At 37.2% G+C, this 15229-nt stretch overlaps 1 protein-coding gene across 1 annotated transcript in view; it reads right to left on the minus strand.

The window, feature by feature from the left end:
- Positions 1 to 15229, minus strand: part of ANAPC10 (anaphase promoting complex subunit 10) — a 112517-nt gene that overhangs the window by 67367 nt on the left and 29921 nt on the right. The window contains 1 exon segment of the mRNA XM_043970906.1: positions 14388 to 14508. Coding sequence (XP_043826841.1) covers positions 14388 to 14508 — 121 coding nt within the window.

The following is a 15229-nucleotide window of genomic DNA, read 5'->3' on the forward strand; positions in this document are numbered from 1 at the left end:
AGAAAACTTCAATTACCCCAAAGTAAAGCTGCCAAAGCACAGGAATGACCATTTCTCAAAGAATTGTAGAATATTAACATTCATCTGAAGAGACTTGCTCCAAATCACTAATTGGAGAAATGCAAATCAAATCAACTGTAAGGGTTGCCAGTAGGCAAAGATGATTAAAGATGGGAATAATCGATGTTGGGAAAGCTTGTAGAAAGACCGAAGTTGCTCTTAGCAAAGCTATAAATTGGGTCCAACCAATTTGGAAAGCAATTTGGAATAATACTAAGAAAAGTGATTAAAATCCTATTGCTAGGTATATAATACCTATTGGTAAGTATGTAATAGAATGAGGTCAAAGATAAAGAAAGAAAAAATCTATACCAAAATATGATAATAGAACTTTTTATCGTGGCAAAGTAGAATGCCTATCAAATGGGGAAATGGCTAAAAAAGTTGGAGTACATGAATGTAATGGAATACAGGCTGTGCTCTAAGAAATGATAGTATAATACTAAGATATATGGAAACATTTATATCAAGTGATACAAAGTAATGGAAACTGAACCAGGAGAAAATGTTTAAATGACTACAACAATCCAAATGGGGGGGCAGCTAGGTTGTACAGTGGATAGAGCACTGGCCCAGGGAGTCAGGAGTACCTGAGTTCAAATCCAGCCTCAGACACTTAACACACACACACTAGCTGTGTGACCCTGGGCAATTCACTTAACCCCAATTGCCTCACTAAAAAAAAAAAAAATCCAAATGGAAAGAACAAGAAAGCAATTAAAATTAATACTGTGAAATGATAATGACAGTTAAACAGCTGGCCCTAAACTAGATATATGAAAAGGCACCTCCCTCCACTTCTATGCAAAGGCAAAGGACTGCCAGTGTGGGAACCCTGCCCTTAATGAGAAACTTCTTTGACAAATTGGTTAGTTTTGCTAACCTTTTGGGGTTTTTTTCTCTTCTTTATTATAAAGCACAGCTCTCTGAGAAAGGGAAAATAGGGATAGAATAAAAGTGCTGTAAAAAAGTATCAATAAAATTTTTATAAAGAAACAATTAAAAGAGATACAGAAGATATGAACTGATGCAAAGTGAATAAAAGCAGGAGAATATTATACCCATCTGAGATTAATGCAAATAGAAACAACAAAAGAACTGAAGCATTAATTATAATGTTTAAGCTTGTCTCCAAGGAAGAAACAAGAAAATGCACCACCCACCTCTGAAGAAGATAGGGGGCTATGGGTATGGAACGTATTCTTAGGCTTGGCTAATATGTTAAGTTTTTTTAAAAATTACTTTCTCTTTAGGTTTAGTTTTGGGTTTTTTTTTTTGGGGGGGGGAGGGTTGGTTCTTTTTTGGCAAATGATGGCTCTCTGGGGAGAGGAGAAGGTAATATATTTTAAAATTAAGTATCCAGAAAAGATAATGAAGGGAAAATAAAATGTATCCAAAATTTTTTAAAAGAAAAAGAATATAAGTTTAAAAAAACAGATCATAGAGGAATATGTATCGTAAGACACATTTATCATAAAGAAACTATGCCCCAATACTACATAGACCAGTCAAGGTTAAGGGATTTAAAAAGAGGCTGCTGAAATGATGAGCAGGCAGATTTCAGAGAAACCTGCAAGGATTTGCATGAACTGATCATGAGTGAGATGAACAGAACCAGGAGAACAATGTACACAGTATCATCAACATTATGTGTTGATCAACTGTGATAGACTTGATTCTTCTCAGCAATACAATGGTACAAGATAGTTCCAAAAGACTCATCATGGAAAATGCTCTCCAAATCCAGAAGAAAAAAAGAACTGTGGAATATGGATGCAGATTGAAACCGTACCATTTCTTTTGTTTTGGTGCTGTTGTTTTTCTTTTTTGAGGTTTTTCCTTTTTTGCTCTGATTCTTCTTTCACAGCAAGACTAATGCAGAAATATGTTTAATGTGATTGTATTATATAACCTATGTCAGATTACTTGCTATCTTGGGGAGGGAGGAGGGAGGAGAGGGAGGGACAAAAATTAGAAACTAGAAAACAATTACAATAATTAACTGCTAAAAAATAAAGCAAATAAAAATTTATAAAAAGAGGCTGCTGCTGTCTTGTTCTAGCTATTATATAACTAAAACATTATATATCAAATATCTCAAATAACCAAAGACTGTACGTATGCACAATAATTTTGGAGAGAAAATACTTAAAATCTGTTAAATTATTTTAAATGTCTTATGCCAAAATGTTGTTCTATGTTAATATGTTAAAATATTTAATTAGTTGATTAAAATATTTCCCAAGATTGATCTATGCACACTGCATTAAATTGGGGCTTATTTTACAGATCACTAGACCACTCAAGGAAAAGTACATTTTAAGTCAGTCAGTCAACTGGCATTTATTTAGCACTTATATATGCCAGTTATTGTCCTAAGTCCTGGGAATGCAAAGAAATACCAAAAACAAAACAAAACAAAAAGAACAAAAAACCCAGCCCCAACAACAATTTCTTCTCTAAAAGAGCTCACAGTCTAATGGGAAGACAACATGCAATCAACTATGTACAAATAATCTGTAGTGGAGGACAAACTGGAGATAGATCAACAAAGAGAAGACAATAACATTAAATGGGACTTTAAAAAACATCTTGTAGAATGTGGGATTTTACCTAGGACTTAAGGAAGCCTGAGAAGCCAGGAGTCAGAGAATTCCAGATGTGGGGGACAGCCAGTGAGAAGGCATGGAATCAGGAGGTGGGATGTCTTGTCAGAGGAAGAAATAGAAAGGTCAGTGTCACTAGATAGTAAAGTGTGTAGGAGTAAGATAGGTAAGCAGCAGGTAGGTTGAAAAGGATTAAGCATTACAAAAGATTTGGCAATTAGGAGATCAATGTAGCTTTGGAGAAAACAGTTTATATTAATGATGAGTCTGGAAGCCTGAATGTGTGAGAAGAGGAAGTAGAAGAGGACATGAGTATAGACAACTCTTTCCAAAAATGTAACTAAAAAAAGGTCGGGAGAGGGAGGAATATAGGATGCTAGCTGGGGGGGACAAGAGAAGGCAAGGCTAATGAAGAGGTGTGTTTTTTTTTAAAGGATGGAGAAGACCTGAACATGTTTAAAGGAAGTAGGAAAGAAAACAGTTTAATAAGGAAAGGTTGAAGATTTGGGGAGAGAGTGATGATTGAAGTTGTAATCTTAGAACCAAGTATATATATAGAAGGGCTGGCTTTGGCTAGAAGGGTCACACTTCTCTGATAGATTGGAAGAAAGTTAGAGAGAATAGAAAATTATCTCAAGGAGTTTTGATATGAAAAGAATGGGAGAAGAGGGTGCTCACATAGAATGACCTCAATTTTTTCTGTCAAGTAAGAGATAAGGTTCTCAACTGAGAGAAGAAAAAAGAGAAGGTATTAGGGGCTTGAGAAAGGTACAGCTGGCTTCTGCAAACTTCTTAGTTTCTGTAGGAATAAGTCGGGGAATCAATTAGAAAGGAATAAAAAGTGCCTTGCTGGGAGAAGCTAGGTGGCACAGTGGATAGAGCACTGGCCCTGGATTCAGGAGGACCTGAGTTCAAATCCGGCCTCAGACACTTGACAATTACTAGCTGTGTGACCCTGGGCAAGTCACTTAACCCCAATTGCCGTTACCCCCCCCAAAAAAAAAATTTGAATTAAAAAAAAGTGCCTTGCTGCAGTGAGGGCCCACTTGAGGTTGGATAGGATGATGAAAGGCAAAAATAAGAGCAATCTCAGGGCTAAAATTTGCCAAGAGGAAGATGGTGATGAGGCTTTGAGGCAAAAGATTCAAGAGCAGATGATAGTGAAAGACTTGAAATGGTTAAATGTTGAATTGAGGTTGGAGAGGGAAGAAAAGGAAGTCAAAGTAGGGGTAATGACCTGGGAAAATACTGAGAGGTAGACAGGATAGAGGGAGAAGAAACAGATTTAGAATAAGTGAAGTACAGGGAGAGCCAATGAAAAAAGTGCTTGATAAAAATCACAGAACACAACTCTTAGAATAAGGAGTTACCATCTGGATAAAAATTGTTGGGAAAACTGTACAGTGATCTTGGCAGAAGCAAGTAGAGATCACCACCTCACACCATATACCAAGAGAAGCCCCAAATTAATATATGACTAACGTATAAAAAGGTCATATATAAAACAAATTAGAGGATTAAATAAAAAAATAAATCCTTTCAGAACTATGAATAGGGTCAGCTAGATGGTGCAGTGGATGGAGCACCAGCCCGGAGTCAGGAGTACCTGAGTTCAAATCTGGCTTCAGACACTTAACACTTACTAGCTGTGTGACCCTGGGCAAGTCACTTAACCCCAATTGCCACACTTTAAAAAAACAAACAAACAAAAAAACTATGAATAAGGAAAAGAGTTTATGACCAAACAAGAGATAGAGGGACATAAGATAAAACAGACAATTTTTATTAGATAAAATTTTAAAGTTTATACACGAAATCAATGTAATTAAAAATAGAAAGGAAAAACTTAACTAAAAAAAATTTCTACAAATTACTCTAATAAAGATCTTATATACAAGAGACAAATATATATATATAAAATATGTATTTGGAACAAGAGTCTGTCACTAACATATAAATAGTGAAAGGGCACAAACAGGCAGTTTGCAAAGGAAGAAATCCAAGTGAACAATGGCTATAGAATAAAAAGACTCAAAATCACTAATACTTAGAGAAATGCAAATTAAAACAACTCGGAGTTTCCATAACAAAAAAAAAGGAAAATGACAACTGTTGGAAGGGTCTTGGGGAAACAGGTTCATTAAGAAACTACTGCGGGGCAGCTATGGTGGTGCAGTAGATAGAGTACCGGCCCTGGGATGTCAGGGAGGACCTGAGTTTCAAATCCGGCCTCAGATACTTGACACTTACTAGCTGTGTGACCCTGGGCAAGTCACTTAACCCCAATTGCCTCACCAAAAAAACAAACAAACAAAAAAAGAAACTATTGGAATAGCTTATACAAGTCTCAGTCTGGAAAACAACTTAGAATTATACCCCAAAAGTCTTTATACTGTACATATACTCTGATCCAGTGATGATGGTAATAATAATATAAAGGGCCCTATTTAAGGTTTACAAAGTTCTTTTTATATGTTATTTAGTCCTCACAATAACCTTATGAAATTGCTGCGCTATTACAGTATGCTATAGTGCTATTATAATCCCCATTTTTTGGTGAGGAAACTCAGGCTGAGTATCTATGTGATATGCCCAAGTTATAACTGTAAGTGTGCAAAGAAGGATTTGAATATAGGTCTTCCTAATTCCAGGTTCAACAGTCTATCACCACCAAGCAATACCACTGTTATGCTTGTAACCCAAAGAGATCATAGAGAAAAAGAATCTATCTGTACAAAAATACTGCTACTAGCTCTTTTTTGTCATCTCAAATAATTAGAAACTAAGGAGGTGCGGCCAAAACTGGAGGATGGCTGAACAAATTATAGTATTGCACAAACAGGAAGACTTCTACAAAATGATGCAGAGTGAAGTGAGCAGAATCAGGGAAATAATTTATACAATAGATAACATTACAATGACAAACCACCTGAAAACTTAAGAATTTTGACCATGCAATAACAAACCAGAGGACTGAATAGTCAGGAAACATGCTACACCCTTTCTGACCAATATTTGATGAGCCCAAGTTGCAAAATGAGATATACATTTTTGCATTCTAGCAACTTGGGAATTTGTTTTACTTTACTATTCATATTTGTTGCAAAGGTTTTGGTTTCCCCTTTTCCTCAATTTAGGAGGAAGGAGTTTTGGGAAGTAATGGGGAACAAGACATTGGGTGGGGGAAGGACATTGAAAGATGTTTTTAAATATACAAAAGGAAATAAAAGGCAGGGCAGAAATAACAGACAAGAAAGACAGCTCTGAAAGGAACATTTTGAATTTATTATATAATTAGAAGGTAAAATTCATAAAATGTACATAGTTTCACATTCAATTCTTGCTTTCTAAAATGTATATCAAAGTTCTTGTTTTAGTTAATATTTGTTAAATTCAATATTTTTTAAAATGGGATAAATTAATACATGTTTGATGACTAATTTTGTGCAGGCCATTCTCCCATACACAGAAATTCTTGCATTCAATTTTCTGTTTGTTGAAATCCTTTTCTTCTTCAGGGCCCAGATAATGTACTAGTAACTTTTCCATGCCTTCCTTATCTCCCTAAAACTGAAAATATTCTTGTACTCTCAATTTTTATAGTATTTTAGTAGCACCTTTGCCCTTAACACATTCTACGTCATATCATGTTTTTTTCTTCCCCCCTCCTTAATCTCTAATCACCATTTTTAGCTACTCAAGGTCTAATACTGTATTGATTTTCATTTTTGTATTTCCATCACCTAGCACAGTGAAATGTGTGGTGGGCATTTCTTAAGAGTGTGTTGCTAGGGGGCAGGTAGGTGGTGCAGTAGATAAAGCACCGGCCCTGGACTCAGGAGGACCTGAGTTCAAATCCGGCCTCAGACACTTGACACTTACTAGCTCTGTGACCCTGGGCAAGTCACTTAACCCCCATTGCCCCGCAAAAAAAAAAAAAAAAAAAGAGTGTGTTGATGACATGCTGAATTCTGAAAGTAGCCTGGAACAGGGAAAAGGTGAGAGGTTTGGAATTAAGGGACTTGATTTCAAACCCTGGCTCTGCTACTTACTCTTCATGTGGCCCTGAGCAAGTCCCTTGGACTATCTGGGCAACAGTTTTTTCTCTTCCATATCATTTCCCTTCAAGCTCTAAGTCTTTGATCCTATGATTTAAAATCACAAAGACTTTTTTTAAAAATTCACATTTAAGACTGCCAATTTTGACTGAAGTTTAAGAAGCCATAGATGTTTGCTGAGGAAAATTTCCTTTAAAAGATCCAGACTTTTCTGACTAAAGACATATATTAACTCTTAATGTGAAACTATTCCCCGCATTTGTATTGCTTTCTAGGAACAAAAACCACAAACTTCTAAAATGTAAAATGAAACTCTAGGATATCACTAAAACATTAGGGATTTAAAAATTCAAAGAAGGGTATTTTATTTGATAACTCTGATAAAGCAAAGTAACTTGCCAAAAGCTAACCCTATCACATATTCTGAAGGGTCAATTGGATAAATACACTTAGAAGGGCCAGGCTCACACTCGAAGTATGAGCAAGCAAGACATATCAGTCATATCATTTACGATATTCCTGAGTCATTAACTTCTATGTCTTATGAGAAAGCTGTCATTGTTTGTCGTCCATTCTCAAAGAGAACCAATGACATCAGGAAGTGATGTCATAACTTGCAAGTAAATTGATTTAAGGGAGGCAGGACTATATGCAAAGTCACCAGCCCCACTCTCTCCTTTGGACCCATCTGGGTCCAATGGCAAGATATAGATCAGGATGACTGGAGATGGCGCTGGATGCAGTTGGGAGACCTTGGCCTTTCTAAGCTAAGGTCTTTATGGGAAAAGTTAATTGGAAAACCAGAAGTAGATGTAACATGGGTAGCCAGGTGGTACAGTGCACAAAGGGCCAGACATGGAGTCAGGAAGACTAATCTTGGTGAATTCAAATCTGGCCTTAGACACTTACTAGCTGTGTGACCCTGGGGGAGTCACTTAACCCGTTCTGCCTCAGTTCGTCATCTGTAAAATGAGCTGGAGAAGAAAATGGCAAAGCACTCCAGTATCTCTGCTAATGTAGTGGGGTGGCACCCTGATTCTCACACCAAGAAAACTCCAAAAGGGATCATGACTGAAAATGATGGAAGAAGAAGAATGTAATATGCTCATGTTAGCTACTGCTTCAAAACACTCTACTTGGGCTAGCAAAGTTCACAGAACTTTCTATTAATGTGAAGGAAATCTGTGACTTCAGGTTCATTTTAAGTCCATCTCTAAAGTTATCTGGAAAGGAACACTGGGAGACATCACAGTTTTTTGATTGTCAATGGAATAGCTTGATCTTCGAGCAGTAATCTTTCATGGATGCTGGAAAAAATGCAGAATGAATACTAGATATTTTAGTTTTACTATGTTGAAATTGTTTTAGACAAAAAATAGAGTTGGAAAAATAGGTAGTAATTTTTTCTTCTCCGACCACAAATTTTAAAAATTAATATTGCCAATGAATAGTAAAACTAAGATAATTTTTATTTCATATTACATATATGAACCTACACTTATTACGACCAAAAACACGTAATGACTTTGCTCCATCCTCATCCTTCCTGATGCCTCTAGTGTTGACCTCACTCTTTCCCTTGATACTCTCATCTAGCTAGGATTTTTTGTGACACTACTCTCTCTTGGTTCTCCTTTGACCTATTTTACTGCTCAATCTCAGTTTCCTTTGTTGAATCTTCATCCAGGTGGTTCCTGCTCACTGTGAATATACCCTATCACTCTACCCTACTCCTTATTCTCTTCTCTGCCATTTTACCGGTCATCTCAAAAGCTCCCATATTATTTATGCAGATGATTCTCAGATTTATTTATCCAGCCCTAACCTCTCTTCTGACTTGCAATTTCACATCTCCAATGCCTATGAGACATCTTGAAGTGGATGTCTTGTAGACTATTGTAAACAGCACATCCAAAATTGAAATCATCATCTTTGCCCTCAAACTTCCCTTCTTCCTAACTTTTCAATTCAGTTTGAGGATACCACCATCCTTTTTTTCCATTAGCTACTCTACTTGGCTCATCTTCAGGAACATCATGGCTGCCCCCAAATAAGCTCATCACCTGAAATATCATCATCATGGAACTGGTTCAGCTTGGATACTAACACTTCCTAAGCACTCTCAGGTGCCTCTTCCCTCTGATTGGAGAGCTCCCAGGAGAAGCAATAAACTTCTCCCAAAGCCTCCCTTTATGGAGTGCTCAAAACTTTCCAGTGACTTCATTTTTCATCAGCTGCTTTGCTTGATTTGAACTCGGGTACCCTCTGATGGATCCTGAGCCTTCCTAGCCTCTTTGTATACTGTCAACCCTCATTAGATTATAAGTCTCTTGAGGGAAAGCACTGCCTTTCTTTTTCGTATTAGTATCCCCAGAGTTTGGCACACTGCCTCGCACATAGCAGACGATTAATAAACGTTTACTGACTGACCAACCTCCCAGTCACTAAGGCTGACAAATTGGGTATCATCCTTGACTGACTCTCTACTCGCCCATATCTAATTTGTTGCAAAGACCTTCTGAGATTTCTCCTCTATACTTCCTTCTCTCTTCTAACACTGCTATCAGTATCCCACAAGCCCTCATCCCCCCCCCCCCCTCCTGGACGACTGTGATCACCTGCTGGTTGGTCTCCTTGCCCCAAGTCTCTCCTTCCTCTAATCCATCTCCCATCACTTGGTGCAGGTCTGGCCACGTCACCGCCCTCTCTCCCATTCAGCACACTCTGGTGGTTCTCTAATACCTCCAAAATCAAATTTTAAATCTTCCCTTTGGCTTTTACAGTCCAAATTAAGCTGGCCTCTTCCTACCTTTCCAGTCTCCTCACACTGCAATCTAGTACGGTGAGCCTTCTTGCTGCTCCTCACAGACGACACTTCATCTTCTGCTTCCATTCATTTCACTGGCCCTTTACCATGCTTGGAATTCTCTCCCTCCCATCTCTAACTCCTGGCTTCCTTCAAGTCCCAGTTAAAATCTCACTTCTCCAAGAAGCCTTTCTAGGGGCAGCTAGGTGGTGCAGTGGATAAAGCACCAGCCCTGAATTCGGGAGGACCTGAATTCAAATCTGACCTCAGACACTTGACACTTACTAGCCGTGTGACCCTGGGCAAGTCACTTAACCCTCATTGCCCTGCAAAAAAAAAAAAAGAAGAAGAAGAAGAAGAAGCCTTTCTGAGTTCCCCTTTGTAAGGGCTAAAATTCATAGCTAACTGTCTAAAATATCTAATGAGTGGTCGCCAATAAATTATAAGCTTTAGCAAGAGTTAGACTTTTAAGCATTTATTAAGGAGAATAAGAATCTTGGTAAGAGAAAGAAAAAGGCCTACATTCATCTATCTATTAAAGGGAGAGTGCATTTCTAGCTCCCTCCTCCACCGGAATCCTCAGGAGAGAGCGAGAGTCAGAGCGCTAGGCTCCCCCTCTTCCTCCCACAAGCAAATGTCACTTCCTGACACCAAAGAAAAGACACATGGCCTTGCCCTCAGAGACCTTCACCTCATGGCAGAGCTTTTCTACAGTAAGTCTCCAGCAGGTGGCATCATTCCATCGTTACACTTAAAGCTTATGTTTTCCCTGTGTTGGTTATCTCTAATTTATCCTACAGATGGCTTGTTTGTACATAGTTTGCATGCTGACTTCTGCATTACCCTGCGAATCCCTTGAGAGAAGATGACTGGTTTTTTTGTGATTGCTTAGCCAAGCTCAGGCACATAGTAGGTGATAAATAAATAATTCTTGGTTTGACTTAGATGAGAAAATAACTCAAAGCAACCTATAATGCACTCTAAATTTTGTGTACTGGGAGGTATTTGTGGGTGAAAATTTTTTTTTTTAATAAAAAAAATTTAGTTGGATTTTCCATTCAGTTTAATCAGTCCTACATACAACCAATTGAATGATTCTACATAGCTTTGCTCAAAAGATCTTGTAACAGTTCACACCAATTTAATGACCTGTCTTAGCCTCTGAGTCAAAACAACCAGCAATAGAGCAAAATAATGTAGAACTTTGAGTGGAAGAATTTGAAAATAAGCCTAGTACCCTCCTCACCTTGGCTTTTAAAAGAAAACAGTGCTGTTTCTTCTCCTTCCCTAACTTATAAAAGCAGGGAAGTGGTGAAACAACTTCATCAAAGGAAGCCATTTAAATACCAGCCAAATTCTCTACAAGGTCCTGAGCTCCAAAGCATTCAGTGATAGCACTGTAGGCAGCAGTCAATGGTTCTGGTCTATTAGTGGCAAGCAGGCTGCGTGTGCTCTTCCAACTCTGCAGGGACACAAAATTCTATAACCATCTAGTATGTTTAGTGTTATTGCTTCTCAGGAAAATGGTGGAGATATTCATATGGGCATGTTCATATATATGTGTGTGTTGTGTTGTGTGTGTGTGTGGTGTACTTGTACTGCCATACTTAAGGTAAAATTAAGGAAATTACCAAAAAGAATAATTTTCTTCTATAGCTTTCTGAATTTTTTATACTTTATTTTTATCATTTAAAACTGTATAAAAACAAGGCTGCCTCTCACAACTGTATCAAAAATGTAGTTTTAAACTATTTGAATTACTGAGTTACTATCAAAAGTTACCTAATGCTTTTAAGAGTTCAAAAATCTTTTCTCTAATACATGAAACTAGAAACCCTACACAGGGATATACTTAAAATTTCTTTTTAAAAAATTACATGAGTAATATAGGTGTCTATAAGTTTGTATGTTTATGGGTGTACATAAATACATATATATACATATTCATAAATATACAAACTATATGTGTGAGTATACGTGTATATACACATACAGTAAGAGTGTGTGTGTGTGTGTGTGTGTGTAAAAACAAACAACAAACCAGTGTGAAATAAGAACATTGCCACTGAAAATGATTATTAGAAATAAGACATAAGCCTAGCAATTAAGGACAACAATGACATCTAGTGGACATTTCAAAAAGTCCATGCTTAACTCTCTAAATGACTCAAAATTGGTTTATTTTCACTATTCATAAATCACCACTAAATGACAATTGTAACAGCGCTCTGAACAACAACAACTGAAAAAAAAAGCCTACATGCTACATGAGATCCAAACAAAAAAGAGATTAAAATCATCTCAGGGTCTTTAGCTAACATAGGTTTCTAAACAAACAAATTATCTCACAATTCCTCCGGCAAAAACCTAAAATCCCATCATGCTGAAAAGATCAATAAGTCTAATGAGAAACTTCAATAAATGACTTCTTACATGCTAAAACTACACAAAAAGCCATGAAGAATGTCAAGGATAACAGAAAAGTAGGAGGTCACAAAGCCATTGGCATCTCCAGCAATTATGCCTGCAGCCTCCCAGCCCTAGCAGAGATGCCAGAGACATGTGTAACCTGTAGGATTCTAATCTGATGGCAACAGAAAAAAGAAGGCTCTACCAAAAAATCCTGGGACAGTTAGGAATCCATATTAGGGGCACTGGAAGGTACTAGGAGTTTCAGGATACCACAGGATTCTGAGTTCTGTAGCATTCTGTCCTGAGACGGCCCTAAAGATTCAAGCAAACTGAACCTCAGAAATCCAGGCACATTTAATAATGAGAGCAAGAGGTCAGAGTAGATATGTAGGTGACTCAGGAAGAGACCAAGCAAAGGTAATTACTCCACCTAAAGCACAACAGGGAGCAGAAATTGGCCCTGACATGAAGTACTAATTAAAAATTAAGCAAAGTGAGATGAATAAATCAAAGAAAATATCTACTTGTACAAGGAATTATATCCAGAGCGGCCCCAAAATGCAAACCAAGAGCAAGTGTCACATTAATGACTGCCAATAAAAGACTCAAAGAAAAAAAAATAGATATTCCACAAAAACTACAAGAATGCCTAGGAGGAAAAAAGTGAACATTTTTTAAAATGAAATGAAAGCTCTGGGGAAAGAAGTGAAAGAACAGTATAAAACAAAGTGGCAAAGTGTACTCAACATACTCTAAAAATGAGAAAAGAGAAAACATCAATGGACTCTGAGATAGTAAGAAATTCTAGAACAAAATCAGAAGATTGAAAAAGAAAATGAAGGGGCAGCTAGGTGGCGTAAATGGATAAAGCATTGGCCTTAGATTCAGGAGGACCTGAGTTCAAATCCGGCCATCAGGCACTTGAACACTTATTAGCTGTGTGACCCTGAGCAAGTCACTTAACCCTCATTGCCCTACCAAAAAAAAAGAAAAAGAAATGTAAACTACATGACATAAAAAAACAACTAACCTGGAAAACAGGTCAAGGAGAGATCATTTAAGAATTACTCGATTCGGGACAGCTAGATGGCGCAGTGGATAGAGCACCGGCCCTGGATTCAGGAGGACCTGAGTTCAAATCCAGCCTCAGACACTTAACACTTACTAGCTGTGTGACCCTGGGCAAGTCACTTAACCCCAATTGCCTCACTAAAAAAAAAAAAAAAAAGAATTCCTGGATTCTCTAAAAACTATGACAACATCCTGGACAGGATATTTCAAGAAATCTTAAATAAAAACTACCTAGATGTTACAGAATAACTATTCCTGTAAAATTGAATATAAAACTATAAGGAAAAAAACTGACTTTTAATGGAGTAGAAAGGTTTACTTCAAATTTGAGTAATGTAAGGAGATGTATGCAGATATAAGGCTAACAGTGTAACAGGAAACCATCTCAACTTTAATGTCTTCAAAGGATATTGAGAGAATTAAATAAGAAAAACAGGTTTGGGAAATGAATTGTTGCTGTTCTGAGGGTTTTAAGAGAGGAAAGAGAAGGGAGGGGTAAAAGAAATAATAACTAGTGTAGACATGAGGAAGAAGGGAGTGTAACTCATGATTTCTCATAATTGGGGTATGTGAAAAGCATACAACAAACAATGGAAGAAATAGTGAGAGAACGTGTGTACCAGATAGGCCTCATTCTTATTTGGAAATGATCAAAGACGGGTTAAATATATACATAATTCTCTATAGAAATAAATCAAAGAAGAAAATAACCTATATGTATATTAGCTATGTTCAAAAACAAAACAAAATAAAACCAAACCCATAATCCTCAATCTGTAACTGAGTTAATGAACTCTCTATGTGCAGGTGAGTAGCAAGCTTCTTCAATGAAAATGGAATTTTGGTTGTTCAAACAGAACAAATTCCCTTCTAAGAAAAGTCAGTGAGGGCACATTGGTTGGAGAATGGAAACTGGAGTCAGGAAAACCTGAATTCAAATCCAGTTTCAGACACGTATCGGCTGTGGCGACTTGGGCAAATCACTTATTTGTGTCTGTCTCCATTTGCTCAAATGTAAAATGGGGGTAATAACAGCACCTACCTGCCAGTGTTTCTGTGAAGATAACATGAGATAATATTTGTAAAGCACTTATAAAAGTTAGTTTATTTTTATTAGCAAAAATGCGAATGATGAACTTGTTGATTTTATATTTTCAAAGTATAGTCTTTCTGAAAAAAGCCTCATAAATCATCAAGTAAAATAAAAAAATAAAGGAAAACAAATATTTCTAAAGCAGCCCGAAAGAAAAGCATGCAGAAACTTGCATCTTTAAAAGTACTTTAAAATTTCCTTATTATAATGGCTATCAAATAACCATTATAAATACTTTACTGAAGAAAATATGGTACATTGAAAAGCTGTAATTGACTTACTCTGATTTCTTGAAGGTTGTGAAAATTATTTCCTACTCTGACGGAGATCTTGCTTGGAGTATAGCTTTCATCTGATTTGTAGTCTGCATAAATACATAATGTCTTCACTGTTGTTTTTCTTCTATGAATAATAAAGTTTAAAAAATTAACAGTATAAGAAAAAAGTCTAATAAAGAGTCAAGTCAAGAAGCACTGCTAAACACTTATCATGTGGCAGACATTGGCTAAGTGCTAGGGATACAAGAAATGCAAAAACAGTCCCTGTTCTCAAGGACAATAGAATGGGGGATAACAAGTAAACAACAAGGTACAAACAAGATATACACTGGCTAAAATGAGAATAATGTCAGAGAGAAACACTAAGATTAAGGACTAAAAACCTTCTTGTAAAAAGGAAGACTTTAGCTGAGACATGAAGGAAGCCAGGACAGCCAGGAGATGGAGATGAGAAAGAAGAACATTCCAAGCACGGGGTTTACAGCCAATGAAAAATGCAGAGTTGGGAGATAAAGTGTCTTGTGGAAGGAACAGCAAGGGAGCTGGTATCTTAGAGGACATGGAGGGGGCACAATTTGAATGATGAGAAAGATAGGGAAGGGTCAGATTATGAAAAACTTTAAAAGCCAAAGAAAACATTTTATATTTGACCTTGGAGGTATTAGGGAGCCACTAGAGTTTACTGAATAGGAGCAGTGTTGACATGGTCAGTCCTAAGCGAAATTTAGAAAGATTACTTGGACAGCTGAGTGGAAGATGAACTGAAGCAGAGGGCAACCTGAAGCAGGAAGACCAACCACCAGGACATTGAAACAGAGAGGTGACTAGGGCCTGTCCCAGAGTGG

The sequence above is a fragment of the Dromiciops gliroides genome, chromosome 6 (genome assembly GCF_019393635.1).
Source record: "Dromiciops gliroides isolate mDroGli1 chromosome 6, mDroGli1.pri, whole genome shotgun sequence".
NCBI lineage: Eukaryota > Metazoa > Chordata > Mammalia > Microbiotheria > Microbiotheriidae > Dromiciops > Dromiciops gliroides.